Source organism: Megascapheus bottae, chromosome 16, assembly GCF_031878675.1.
Source record: "Megascapheus bottae isolate mThoBot1 chromosome 16, mThoBot2.hap1, whole genome shotgun sequence".
NCBI classification, from domain to species: Eukaryota; Metazoa; Chordata; class Mammalia; order Rodentia; family Geomyidae; genus Megascapheus; species Megascapheus bottae.
Genome location: NC_143524.1, coordinates 44,615,519 through 44,630,324, shown reverse-complemented (window position 1 = coordinate 44,630,324; position 14,806 = coordinate 44,615,519). Strand labels below are relative to the sequence as shown.

Genomic DNA, 14,806 nt, shown 5'->3' with positions numbered 1-14,806 from the left:
AACAAAGCTCAGGGACAGTGCCCAGGCCCTCAGTTCAAGCCCTAGACCTGACAACAAAGAGTAAAAATAAAAATGTGCTTTGGATATTTTCTTATGGATGTGGAGTTCATAGCTGTATGAATTCTATGAAAACCAGCAAATGGTATGTTTGAGACTCATACATGTGTAAATTTAATCTCGGAAAATTAAAAGGAAACTTCTAAAAATGGCAATTATTCCAGATAATAAGCAGAAGAAAATATGCTAGGGATGAAGAATAAAATCCCAGTGCAACTTCATGATTATCAAAAAGGAAATGAAGGCTTAACGCATGAGAGTGGACTTAAGAATTATACACATAGCTAGAGACAGGACTGATATTTAGAGATACACGGATTGCCACTGGGCTTCTTCCTTGCACCAGTTAATTTAGATTGTTATCTTTGGTAGTAAGCAATCCCCGAATCTTAGAGATACTTTCTCATATTACTTGTCTCTCCTGGGTTGGCTGCAGCTGTATCCTACATGGTCTCTGTTCTGGGACCCAGCCTGGTAGAGTATACGGGTGTTATACTAGAGGAAAACGACAGAAATGATCATCAAGCTGGTTTTTAAAGCTCCTACTTAGAAATGTAGGCATTACTTCCATCCATGTGTCACCCATGATATATGGATGGAAATGTGTGCAGGTAAAGAGGAGTCTAATCATTTCATGGGGAAAGTGATACAAGTCACAGAGCCAAGCTTGATGCCTATGTGAAGAGACTGTTTCACTGTCCTCCTAGGAAGTGTGGTAAATATTTGGAGACAAAATAGTGTTGGACATGGAGCAATGCCAACCTGGCAAGAAGCAGAGGTTAGAAGATCTCAGTCGAAGGCTAGCTCTGAACTAAAGTGCAAGACCCTATCTGAGAAATAAACTAAAGCCAAAAGGACTTAAGATGTGACCAAAGTGGTAGAACTTTGTCTTGAATAGCAAGAACAAAGCCCTCAGTTCAAATCCTGGTCTCACCAAAAAAGAAAAAAAATATTTTTCATATTTCTAAGTCCATCTCACATCTCTAAGCCCATTTTTCCCTTTGAAGATGACACTTTAATCTGCCTCACAATTATTTATATCCAACCAGAAGTCATGCCCTCAATCTGTGCTGTTCATCCACGAATACATTTAGTCATTCAACTGAACACCCTCTTGTGCCAGACACTGGTACTGAGATTTTACAAAGAGATAAGTTATGTCCCCTTTCCCTTTAGAAGCCTACTGCATAGTGCAAAGGTAGGCATTTATAAGGCCCTATGATATGTGCTACAGGCTGTAGAATCATGCTATGGGGGGACTGAAAGCACAGGCCTTCCTCTAATGAGAAGCCAGGTGTGAAAAGAGTGGTAAAGACAGAGAAGAGAAGCGGGCTGCTTTCACCACAGTGTGAAGACTATCAGATTAATATGGGAAGACAGTCATATGTTGCATGAGCTGGCTAGGCGTCAGGTTAGGAGAAGAGGGGAAAGTTTGATGGAGGAGCCTGTGAGAGCCAGGATGGAGGACAGTAGTTGCTAGGTCTAGATAGGGAGACTCCATGAACAAAGGGCCTAAATGCCATGCTCAGTAGTTTGGGTTTTATCTGGCAAGCTGAGGAGCAGCGTGGACAGGCAGTTTTAAATGGGAGAGCAGCATGACTGGATCTCTATTTTAAGGGTGATCTGACAGCATATGTGGAGTGGAGCGGGAGAAACCATAGTCATTTCATCCAAAAGGCCCCTCGGGCAAGTCTAGAGCCTCTGTTAAGAGGTTTATTTGGTTTTGTTTCTTGAGCTGATGGAACAATGACTTTTGAAGATTGCCAGCTTCTCGGGGAGCCAGTAGTCAGATTTGGCTTGCAGCAGCTTTTTCCTCAGAGCAGCTCTGTTGCCATGGTAATGGGACAGGGAGTCCACCCAAAGATGTTCATGGACTCCTTCATGGACAGGTCACGCCTTTGGCATGCACAGCCCTCACTACGCTCTACTTCCTGGAAGTGCTTTACTGGGTGCACTGATGCCTGTCTGGTTTGTCTCTTCAAGGAATAAGCCATGGGCTGCTATAGTGTGGCCCCTGGTGACATCTGAGCAGACACCCCTGCAATTTGTTTAGAGCTTATCTGCTTCCTCTCTGCTGCCTCTTTCCTAAAGTCTGCCCTCCCAGCTCTTTATTCTCCACCTATCTTCTGTCATGCTCAGAGACCCAGCTGAAACTCCATACTTCTCTTGGTCCCACCAGGCCAGGCCACCAGCCCTTCCAGTGTTTTTCATTTTTGAAGGTTAGGTTCCTCAAGTTAATCCCCCCCCCCAAAAATACAAAACTTTAGTCTCCTATTGTATGTTACTTAATTTTAAAATGTGTTCTGAGCCACAGGTAATCCTAGCTCACACCTGTAATCTTTGTTACTCAGGAGGTTGAGATTTGAATATCACAGTTGGAAACCAGCCCTGGCAGAAAAGTCCATGAGACTCTTTTATCTCCAATTAGCCAGGAAAAAGTCAGAACTGTGGGTGTGACTTAAGTGGTAGAGTATCAACCTTGAAGGAAGAAGCTAAGGGCTCTGTCTAGGGCCTGTGTTCAAGCCCCAGTACTAGCAGACACACACACACACACACACACACACACACACACACACACACACGTTGATTGGAATCACTAGCTGTGTCATAGGTTAGCATGCTGTCTCCCCTATTAGACTAAAGCAGCAGGTGTCACATCTTTCTTGAAATCAAAATGACATGCTCTAGGTTATGCCCATTGTAACTAGAATACTATTTTTGTTTTCTTTTGGGGATAGGTGTCACTATGTTGCCGAGGTTGGCCCCAGACTCCTGGGTCCAGGGATCTTCTTGCTTCATCCTTCTGAGTATTAAATCCAGCCAGAATAATCTTTTTTTTTTCTTTGCTAGTCCTGGGGCTTGAACTCAGGGCCTGAGCACTGTCCTTGGTTTTCTCAAGGCTAGAGCTCTACCACTTGAGCCACAGCACCACTTCTGGCTTTTTTTCTATGTATGTGGTACCAAGGAATCGAGCCTGGGCCTTCGTGCATGCTAGGCAAGCACTCTACCACTAGGCCAAACTCCCAGCCCTGAGCCAGAATAATCTTTAAAAGATCATCTTTGACCTTTTAAAATCCCTTGCTTAGATGTTGTAATGGGTCACTTTTGCTCAAATGCTTATCAAGTTCTGTGTCCTGGCTGTGGCTAACCCCTTGTGCCACCTTTCCACCTGCCCTCCACACTGCAGCTGCCTGGACCTTAATTGGGAAAGAGAGAATTTCTAGGATCTTTTTAAAGCCATTGATTTTTTTTCCTGAACTAACAGAAGAGATCATTTCTCCTCTGTGGATCTCTCCCTTTCCCCTCCATGGATGGCTCGGGAGGAGACACCAGGAACAACTGGAGAGACAGGATCAGTCACCTGACTTCCTGGGTGCCAGGATTGTAGAGCCACAGCTAAGAGAAGCTTCCGAGAGCGTATTTGCAGGCTGTGTGATAGGAGACTCAATCCAGAGGAAGAAAGAGGTCTTTCCAAGATTGCCACTTGGTTTGGAAGCAGAAGTGACGACCTTAGAGAAGGGAAGAGTTTCTGTCTTGTGCAGTTAGTTCATTGCCCCAATTTCTGAGTGCTTTGGAAGTCTCAGCACTGGTCTGTGCCCCAGGAGTGCCTTTCTGTACAGAGCAGAGCAGAGCTTCACTCGTTCAGTGTCATTATCCATTTAACCAGGGCCGAGCCCCTGTTTCCTGCCTGGCCTCTGCAACTGGAGACACAGCGCTACCTACAGAACCAGTCCTTACCCTTGCATACCTGTCACCCTCATGACAGAGGCAGAAGTCTACACATCCCACTGTGAATAAATGCTTCTCTCTCTGTCCCCAGCATGGTAAGTTCAGGTTAAGGAAGCATTAAAAAAATAATTTAAATGCTTCATGCTAACAGAATAAAGCATTCAATTAAAATAATGATTTCAAACTGTAGTTTTCTTCATAATGAAAGTTACAGCCAAAGATTGCAATTGTCTATTAGGAAGGATTTAGCCAAAGGGAGCACTTGAGTCCAGCTTTTCTTGTCAACTATTTAACTCAAGACACAGTGCTTATGACATCAGGCCCCATGCCTATGGTACAGAGGATGAAAAATAACTCTGCTCTTACCTAACTCCATCTCCCCGACACAAAAGGGATTGAAATGCCAGTTTCTTTTAACTCCTTGGGCTTGAATTGAGGGTTTACTGTCTTCCAGATACAGCAGTGAAGGTCACTTTCAACTCGAAGATTTTTATTCACTTATTTTTTTTTTTAATTTCAAGATCTCTAAATTATTACCATGCGCAAAACGTCCTTCAGTGGGTGAGGAACTGGAGATCATCTTTTGCTTCTGAAAGGGGCAGCCTGTGGACAGCACGGGCCTGCCTTTGTGTCATAACATGTTGGGCTTTGTCTTGTCCTTCCACAGCTACAGAGGTCAGTGGTAGCTTCAGGGGAAAAGCAGTTACAAGTGGAATACCGCATCAGCAAAAGGTAAGAAGGCCCTTCCAAGAAGGGACCCTGCCAGCTGTCAGCCGTCAGAAATGGCTTTTGTGGGACAGTCAAAATGCTATTGGTGGGGCACCAGTGGCTCACACCTGTAATCCTAGCTACTCAGAAGGCTGCGATCTGAAGATAACAGTTCAAAGCCAGCCCGGGCATGAAAGTCCATGAGACTTTTATCTCCAGTTAACCACCAGAAAACTGGAAGTGGCGCTGGGTCTCAAGTGGTAGGTGCTAGCCTTGAGTTCAAGAGCACAGGGACAGTGCTCAGACCCAGAGTTCAAGCCCTACAACTGACAAAAAAAATGTTGTCAGATCTGTAGTTTATGTTGTTTATGCGTTGTCATTTTTTTTCTTTTGCTTGTCCTGGGGCTTGAACTCAGGGCCTAGGAATGTTAGGCCTCTTTGTGCTCAAGGCTAGGGCTCTATCGCTTAAGCCACAGTATCACCTCTGGCTTTTTCTGAGTAGTTTAATAGAGATAAGAGCCTCAAAGATCTCAGCCTCTGTGTAGCTAGGAATGACAGAGGTCAGCCAGCCACCAGTGCTGGCTTTTTTTTTTTAAGACAATGCTGCATTAGGTAGCCTACACTGGCCTCCTCAAGTTCATCTTCTGCCTGCTTTAGCTCTCCAATGCTGAGATTACAGGCATGCACCAGACAGCTGGCATATACTTTATTTTTTTTTCCTTCAAGGGAAAAACACTTCCACTCTTCTCACCCCAGGACCTTCCTTAAGTTGTGTTCTTTTGAAGAATTAACTAAGAGGCCATCAAGGAATGAATTGGGGAAAAACAAAACAAAACAAAACAAAAACAACTCCTCTGCCCTAACTGGTCTAATTATTCCTAACTTGGGTTGCTTTCCTAGAAACTACAGTCCTGTCCGCATTTGTTATTTGACTTTGCACATTCTGTTCCCACCTCAGACTCATATGCTAAGTATGACTTGCCAACACGCAGGCAAGAGTTAGTACTAGACTCCCAGAATCAGAAGGCTTCCCCAGAAGAGCCAGTTCTACTGTGTGCATCCAGCTTCATCTTCTTCCCTGCAGCCCTTCTCCTTCACTTAGCCTGTTATTTACCCAGCGAGCACAGGACTAGGAGACAGTGATGGGAGGAATGTCCTTTATGCCAGGTCAGGCAGCCATGGCAGCATGCTGGAGAGAGGTGGGGTCTGATGGGGATTTGTCTGTCTGGGAGGTGAGAAGCATAAAGCTCTGATGCTGAATTATTTGGGCTGAGTTTCTTTGGACTGGTAGACTTACAGACCTTTTACAGACATGAGGAGTTATTCTCCCAGCTTTGGTAACCTGTGTGACTCAGCTTTATTACTTTTGCTAACATTCCTGGAATTCTAGTGTCAGAGAGGAAAAGTGAGCTTCTGTTTAGCTGCATGGAAAGTATGTGGTATTATCTGAACTATTCAGGTCAAACTATCACCTCTTTCCCCCCCCCCCTCATATCACTCATCAACTTTTGAATTTTTGTTCTGTCCTTATAATTTCACTGGAAATGGTTCCTCAAAAGTCACCAGGGCCGGCCTAGTGGTAGAGTGCTTGCTTAGCATGTACAAAGACTCAGGTTTGATTCCTTGGTACCACATACATAGAAAAAGGCAGCAGTGGTGCTGTGGCTCAAGTGGTAGAGCTCCAGCCTTGAGAAAGCCCAAGGACAATGCTCAGGCCCTGAGTTTAAGCCCCAGAGGGGAAAAAAGTCACCAGACCCAAGTACCAGTAGCTCATATTTGTAATTCTACTCAGAAGGCTGAGATTTGAGGCTTGCAATTCAAAAACCAGTCTGGGCAGGAAAGTCCATGAAACTCTTTACCCACAGTTAACTACCAAAAGTCAGAAGTGGAGCTGTGGCTCAAGAGTAGAGCACCAGCCTTGAGCAAAAAACTACAGGACATTGTCCAGGTTCTGAGTACTAGCCCAGGACTGGCACATACATGTGTGTAACACACACACACACACACACACACACACACACACACACACACACACAGTCACCAGGGATAAGGAATGGTGGCACAAGACTCCAGAGGTGCAGTCAGGATAAATACCAAGACTACATTTCAATAAGAAACAACAACAACGGAAGGCATTCTGAATTGCTAAATTATTTTCCTTTTTATGTACCTCCACTGGTTCTCTGTTAGCTACCTCTTATTAAATTTCTTCCTACAATAACTACCCCCAAATGAGAATTTCATCAGGTTTGGCTCACTGTTTGCAGTGGGAAGTTTAAACTGGGAAGTTTAAGAGCCTCTGGTCAGCGCCTTCTTGAGGCATCCTACCATGCTGAGACAGAACAAGTGTGTTAATTCAGGTCTGTCTTCTTTTTCTTATGAAGCCATCAATCCCATCATGGCATGACATGACCTCATTTAATCGTCCCCTAATACCTCACCTCCAAATACCACACTTCAAGAGCCAAGAAGTAGTCTTCTAGTGACATGTTGAAACTGTTCCCCCAGAGGGCTCATGTCTCCCTAGGGGTTCACTGACTTTACTTTTGGGATGCATCCTTAAGCTTCTAGGAACCTCTCTTTCCCTCCCTTCTTTCTTCTCCCTCCCTCCTTTCCTCATTTAACCCTCCCTTGACTCCATTCCTCTGGCTTCGGATATGACTTATTTATTCATCCACAGACACCACATAATGATTCCCACCACAGTATCACTGATGCTCCAGTCTGTGGTGTGTTTTAGTGCCTGGCTGAAGGATACTGTTGACCCGGTGCTGGTGACCCTGGATCGCCGTATTGCTGCGCTCACGGGCCTCGATGTCCAGCCTCCCTACGCCGAGTATCTGCAAGTGGTGAACTATGGGATTGGAGGACATTATGACCCTCACTTTGACCACGCTACGGTAACATGGGGGTTGATGACTAGTTTCTGGGGAGGAGAGACCTTCCTTGCTTATTTCTCCTATAGTTTCTCCAGGCATACTTAGGAAAATCCTAGAACAGAAGTGTTTTGCTCCAGGAATATCTGAAAACTTTGGTTTCTAAGGATTGCCCCTGATTCATTTTTTTCTCTTCAGCCACCATATCCCTCTCCAGAATTTGCTAGAGAGGGGAAAAATGAATATGGCTTATAAAGGCACTGTTTCTTCTGCTTCACTTGGGGATGTCCTAGAGGGGACAGTCCTTCCCCTAGCCCCTCTCCTTTCTGCTCATCTCCACTTTCCATCTTTGCTGACAATGGCAAATCATTCTATTTTTATTAGCTTATTAGCTAATAAAGTTTCCTTGTGACATTTTCACACATATTTACAATGTATCCCACTCAGCCTCCCTCCTGGCTTACTCTCCTCCCTTCCCACAGCAATGCTTGTGATTATATGACCCCTAATCATCCTCACTAACCTTTGGTTAGCCTTCTTCTCTCTGCTGCACCTCTCCCCTGACCCCAATCTGAAACAAATAATTTGAGAATCAAAAAGACTTCCTTAAGAGAGTAGATGTGCATATGTGGAAATGTCACAGTGAAACCCACTAATCTATACAATCAAATCTGCATTCATAATTATACTAAAATGAGCAAAGGACATGAAATACACAGATGGCCAATAAACTCAGGGAAAGGTGTTTAACACCATAAATCAAAATAAAGACCTCTCCCCAAACTGATCTATAGATTCTGTCCCAACTTTATCATAATTGCAGGAGGCTTCTTTTTTTTAAATTGTTGGTTTTAGAAATTGACAAACTGATTCTAAATGCATATGAAAATGAAAAGGACCAAAATCAGCTAGTTTTGAAAAAGATGAATAAAATGGATCAGAGCTGTATCACATCCTTGTCACCTTGTTTTATCCCTTCCTTTATTAATGGTAGAGTCCCAGCTGTCTCTCTGGTATCATCTGCATAATGTCCTGCTATGTCTGGTATCATCTGTTATATCTTTTTTTTGTCTCAGTCACCAAGAAGCCCCCTCTACAGAATGAAGTCTGGAAACCGAGTTGCTACATTTATGATCTATGTGAGTCTTGCTCTGGAAGGACCAGAGCTTCTTACTTAATGTCTCTTATTTTAGAATTTTCAAAGCATTTTCTCATATTGATTTAACCTTGCACTGAACACAAAACCCTCCAGGAATTTTGTGGCTATCAGAGAGCTTGTTTTTTTGTTTGTTTGTTTGTTTTGTGGGTTTTGTTTTTTTGTTTTTTTCATTATAGGTGACAAGAATAGACTTTCATCCTTCAAATAGCTTACAGTGTAAGTTTACACAGGTATAAATGCGACCTTGCCATAGGCAGTAGAGTTGGATGGAGACAGGTTACACTGAAGGCCAAAAGATTGTGAGGCTTGAACAGTACATGGAGAGGGGACTGTCTCCCTTCAAATCTCATGGCCTAAGCAGGGTTGAAAAGCATTGAAGTGAGTGGAGTTGTGGAGCCAGCAAAGGAAATGAGAAACAAGTTAGCTCCAACTATAGAGAAATTCAGTAGGGGCTGCCTTTGATATGTACTGAAAATCCCGTTCCTCGCCCCTTAAAATCTGTAAAATCTCCACTGCAGCTGAATGCAGTGGCTCATGCCTGTAATCCTAGTTACTCAGGAGACTGGGATCTGAGGATCGCGGTTCAAAGCCAGTCCAGGTACTAAAGTCCATGAGACTCTTATCTCCAATTAATAACTAGAAAACCAGAAGTGGTGCTGTGGCTCAAGGGGTAGGGCAGTAGCCTTGAATAAAAGACCTCAGAGACAACACCCAGGCCCAGAGTTCACTCCCCCCACCGTGACACCCCCCCACCCCCCCAGCCAGCAATACAGGTTCAATGTCAGTGGCTCAAGCCTGTAATCCTTGCAGTTCGGGAAGCTGAGATATAAGGATCCCAGTTTGAAGCCAGCTAAGGCAGGAAAACATGTGAGACTTTTACCTCCAATTAACTACCAAAAAGCTGGAAATGGAGCTGTGGCTCCAGTGGTAGAGTGCTAGCCCAGAGCAAAATAAAAAGCTCAGGGATAGTGCCCAGGCCCTGACTTCAAGCCCCAAAACCAGCACATGCGCACATTCGCACTTGCGCACACACACACACACACACACACACACACACACACACACACACGATAAATGGGCCTCCACTACTGATTTTTGGCCTGATCCTATAGGATCTGGTCCCAGTCTTTTTTCTTTTTCTTTCTCATTTCCTTTTTCTCTTTCTCTTTCTTTCCCTTCCTTCCTTCCTTCCTTTTTTGCCAGTCCTGGGGCAGCCTGGGCACTGTCTCTGAACTTACATTTGCTAGCACTTTACCACTTGAGCCTCAGCAACACTTTCAGTTTTTTCTATGTATGTGGTGCTGAGGAATCAAACCCAGGGCTTCATGCATGCTAAGCAAATACTCTACTACTAAGCCACATTTCCAGTCCCCCAGTCTTTCTTATCTCATCTCTGCCTTTCCCTTCAGGTCCTTCTCCTTCAGATTTCAATTATGTCACTCAGAGTTTATCAGAAGCAGTCACTTACTAGAGGAGGTTTGTTACAGTTACTGAAGATAGACATGTTAAGTATGAGGACTATGGATAACAATGAAAGATGAAGGCCTGGTGTCAGGCCCTCTGATGTCAGACACTCCCATCAGTGTCCCCTCTTCTGTTAGTACTGGATCTAGTCTCTGCAGCATAGTCAAAAAAGGCAGCCAGAGCCTGATACTCCATATGGTCTCCAAACCTGCAATTTCAATGCAGGCGGCTCAGTCTATACTTCCTGCAGAACTGGAGATGGCCACTTACAGTGGTCCCTGGCCTCTCAGTAGCCATTTCAGATCAGTGTGACAGCAGAAGTCAGCTGACATACAGGGAGCACATCTCAGATCTGCAGCTGGTTGCCATCACTGGCCCCCAGGCTGGTTGGAGAGGGTGCAGGTAGTGAAGAATATGAAGGTCTGGGAGCACAATATATCTGATTATGCCCTCACTACCTCTTATAGCAGGTTCCTTGGTTCCAGGGCTCATTTATTATCATGAAGGCAGCAGGGACCTAAAAGTTCAGCAAGGTCACATGTGTGCAGTGATTTTGTTTTTGCCAGTCCTGGGGCTTGAACTGAGGGTCTAAGCACTGTCCTTGGGCTTTCTCAAGGCCTGAGTTCTACCATTTGAGCTACAGTACCACTTCTGGCTTTTTCTATTTATGTGATACTAAGGATTCAAACCCGAGTCTTCATGTATGCTAGCCAAGCACTCTACCACAAGGCCAAACCCCTGGTCCCACTAGCAGTGGTTTCTAAAGACAATTATGGAAGTTTGTGGGAAACAAGTTATATGGTAGGAAGAAAATCATCTTTAAGAGATACAGAGGGAGCCGGGGTAGGTGGACCACGCCTGTAATCCTAGCTACTCAGGAGGCTGAGATCTGAGGACCAAGATTCAAATCTAGCCCAGGGAAAAAAGGACCTGAGACCCTTATCTACAATTAATCTCTAGAAAACAGGAAGTGGGGCTTGGCTCAAGGTAAAGTGGTAGCTTTGAGCTGAAGAGCTCAGGGACAGTGCCCAGGCTGAGTTCAAGCCCCATGTCCCACCCAAAAAAAAAAAAAAAAAATACAGGGCCGGGAGTTTGGCCTAGTGGTTGAGTGCTTGCCTAGCATGCACAAAGACCCAGGTTCAATTCCTTGGTATCACATAGAAAAAGCTGGAAGTGGTGCTATGGCTCAAGTGGTAGAGCTCTAGCCTTGAGGAAAGGACAGTGCTCAGGCCCTGAGCTCAAGCCCAGGACTGGCAAAAAAAAAAAAAAAAATACAGAGGGGGCTGGGAATGTGGCTTGGTGGCAAAATGCTTGCCTAGCATGCATGAAACCCTGGGTTTGATTCCTCAGTACCACATGCACGAAAAAAGCAGGAAGCAATGTTGTGACCCAAGTGGTACAGCACTAGCCTTGAGAAAGCTCAAGAACAGTGCTCAGGCCCTGAGTTCAAGCAAAAAAAAAGTTTGAATGCACTCATTGTAACCTCCATAGGATGTTAGCTAGAAGGGAAAATAAGGAATTCCCAATCTTGTTTTTTGGTAGTCCTGCCGGCAGGCATCAGTACAAAGTTCTGTTAATTCTGAAGTCTGGAGTCTGCAGAAATTACCTCAGAGGCTCATGAGCCATTGACAGAATAGGAAGCAGTTGGTTTTTGTTTTTTGTTTTTTTAAACTCTGCCTCTTCCTCCTGCATTGCAGCTCAGCTCTGTGGAGGCTGGAGGAGCTACTGCCTTCATCTACGGCAACTTTAGCGTGCCTGTGGTTAAGGTGAGTGGGGCACAGTCCCAGAAGACGGGGTGCGGGGGTTGTGAGGGCATAGAACCACTTCTTCCCTCCCTTTATGCGAATCTGCTTGCAAGCAAGATGCCTTCGATCTGCTTTTTGCTCCTCTACAGCAGCTAGTTCCATCCACACTGCACACTAGAGGCTCTGAGGGTGTGGAGAAAAGGCACTAACCACATTGCTGCAGGAAGAGCTAAGGACCAAAGCAGCCCCCAGTCAGTAGCATGAATTAGTGAACTTAGGCAACTTATGTTATCTTGTACCCCAAATGGCATGGATCATTTTCTTTTTTTTTTTTTTTTGCCAGTCCTGGGCTTGAGCTCAGGGCCTGAGCACTGTCCTTGGACTTTCTCAAGGCTAGAGCTCTACCACTTGAGCCTCAGCACCACTTCCGGCTTTTTTCTATGTATGTGGTACCGAGGAATAGAACCCAGGTCTTCGTGCATGCTAGGCAAGCACTTTAACCACTAGGCCAAACTCCAGGCCCATGGATCATTTTCTTGTTGAATGGCATGTATGCAATGCATTTGCCCTTAGCCTTGTGCTTCTCCCTAGCCGAGACTCTAGGCTGAGCTCATGACACCCTCTTGTTTTCAGAATGCCGCCCTGTTTTGGTGGAACCTCCACAGAAGCGGTGAGGGTGATGATGACACACTTCATGCTGGCTGTCCTGTCCTGGTAGGAGATAAATGGGGTAAGGCCTGGCTTTCTGGGTGTCAAAATATGGTAAAGGGGGCAGAGAAAGGTGAAAGCCTTCATTCGAAACGCTTCACTCTAAGGCCATGTTATAGCGAAATGATGTTATCAATGAGGTGTCTTCAATAGACAGGGAACCTGTAAAGAGTCAGGGCGTTGTCACAGAGCAGATGTCAGAAAGGTTTCCTGACCTAACCAGAGGCTCCTTGCACATAGCTGAGGACTATGTGCTGAGATCTTCCTGTTCCAGAAGAGAACTATGAAGTCTTCTGTTGCCATTTGCAGCTTCACAGGAGGTCACACAGGAAGCATGGATAAGCAGCTGGAGGCAGTGGTTATGGCTGTGTGTGTTCAGAACTTAGCTCTGAAGACAGAGGGGAAGGGAAAGGGGGCTCTATGGAAGAAGGGATCCCCTCCTCTACCCCCTCTCCTCAGTGAGCAGGCAGTACACAGCCCTGCCACCAGCTGCCTGCTAAATCTGCTCTCTTCCTCCCACTCTCTCCCAGTGGCCAACAAGTGGATACATGAGTATGGACAGGAATTCCGCAGACCTTGCAGCCCCAATCCTGAAGAGTGAAGTGCTGGCAGGCAGCCGCTATGAAGTCCTGTGGCTTTCCAGAGATGCCAGAAGCCAAAGCCAGAGTAGGAGAGGAGGCAAGAGAGCTGCCTTCTGGAAAAAGGCTTTGTCATTATTGCTGGTTTCTTGCAAATGAGAAGCAAAAGGTGGTCTGAACCAGGGGACACTTGAGAATTGAAATTTGAGTCTGCTGGACATGTGACAGAGTTGAATGGAGAAAAATGGAGCTAGGTGCTGGTGGTTCATGCCTGTAACCCTACTCAGGAGGCTGAGCTACTCAGGAGGCTGAGATCTGAGGATCACAGTTCACAGCCAGCCAAAGTAGCAAAGGCTGTGAGACTTATCTCCAATTAGCCACCAGAAAACTGGAAATGGCACTGTAGCTCAAAGTAATAGAGTGCTAGCCTTGGGCAAAAGAGTTTATGGACAGTACCCATGCCATGAGTTCAAGCCCCACGACCAACATAAACATTAAAAAAAAAAAGAATGGAGGAGCAGATGGCCTAAGAGAAGTTTCTGGAGCTCAGACAGGAATAGAAGATATTAGTCAGTAGTCTCTGGGGTTTGGTAAGTGGGGTTTGCCACTTGACCATAGGGACTCAAGAGTGGCAGTGAGGACACAGAGGGGGGCTGGCCCATTTGGTAATCCCTTCTACCTCCCTACTTCCCTGGATGCCCCAGCAGGGAGCACCTGACTCAAGACCTAGATCCCATATAAGTAGGATATACCACATGGTGATTTTTAAGATAAGTAACTTAACTTTTCTGTGACTTTAATACAGTTGCCAAAAATGTTTACAAATCATTTTCCCCACTGAGAATGTTTATGTTGTCATGCAGAGTAAAACATTGGATTGACTTAAGCTCTTCTTTCAGCCTGGCTCACCTGGCCTAGACCACATGCCATCTGCTGACATTCCAGTCCTGAGCCCCCATGCTTAGCACCCCACTGCCATGACTCCTAGTCTCAGACCTCCCTGGCCCAGCCCGGCTCTTTCTTTCCTCTTTTGGCTCCGTTTCCCTCTAGAGAGGCTTTTCCTCTTCACACTATCAGCTAGCCATTTTCCTTTTTCTTTCTTTCCTTTTCTTTCTTTCTTTTTTTGCCATTCCTGGGCTTGGGCTCAAGGCCTGAGCACTGTCCTTGGGCTTTCCCAAGGCTAGGGCTCTACCACTTGAGCCACAGCACCACTTCCAGCTTTTTCTATGTATGTGGTACTGAATAATTGAACCCAGGCTTTGTACATGCTAGGCAAGCAGTCTACCACTAGATAATCTGATGAGGAATTGTCCTCACAGCCAAGGATAAGTGAGCTGTGGCTGTGGTGATGGGTGATGGTGATATCCGAGTGTTTGTGCCAAGAGAACAGGGACCACTCAGCTCAGGCTCCTCCCCAGGGGTGCAAGTGCATCTTGCTCATGAAGGAGCCATGAAGTGAAAGAACTGGGTGATGTGACTAACCACCCTCCTTCCCATGCCTCCAGGATCTCAGCTTCCCAGAGCCATGGTGAACGTCTTGTCACATGCCCACTATGTTACATATGCCAGGATGCTAGAAATCACACTAAACGACTGTCTTACTAAACGACTCTACCTGCCTCCTTCAGCCCCAGAAAAATGGAGCTAAGACAGAAGCCTTCTGTCTGTGGAAAAACCACTCCCCTTTGGCAGTACCTGGACATCTCAGAATTTCAGGGACAGGCTGAGTCGATCAGAGCAATGGCCCACACAACAAGCTTATTGAGACAGGCATGCCATGGT

The 14,806-nt window shown here is 45.5% G+C and overlaps 1 protein-coding gene across 2 annotated transcripts in view; it reads left to right on the top strand.

The window, feature by feature from the left end:
- Positions 1 to 13,130, top strand: part of P4ha3 (prolyl 4-hydroxylase subunit alpha 3) — a 29,265-nt gene extending 16,135 nt beyond the window's left edge. For both annotated transcript variants that reach the window (XM_090348415.1, XM_090348414.1), the window contains 6 exons: positions 4,454 to 4,518; positions 7,235 to 7,394; positions 8,447 to 8,509; positions 11,691 to 11,759; positions 12,372 to 12,468; positions 12,977 to 13,130. In XM_090348415.1, coding sequence (XP_090204541.1) covers positions 4,454 to 4,518; positions 7,235 to 7,394; positions 8,447 to 8,509; positions 11,691 to 11,759; positions 12,372 to 12,468; positions 12,977 to 13,047 — 525 coding nt within the window. In that variant the 3' untranslated portion in view covers positions 13,048 to 13,130. The remainder of the gene's footprint in view (positions 1 to 4,453; positions 4,519 to 7,234; positions 7,395 to 8,446; positions 8,510 to 11,690; positions 11,760 to 12,371; positions 12,469 to 12,976) is intronic.
- The last annotated feature ends 1,676 nt before the right edge of the window (positions 13,131 to 14,806 follow it).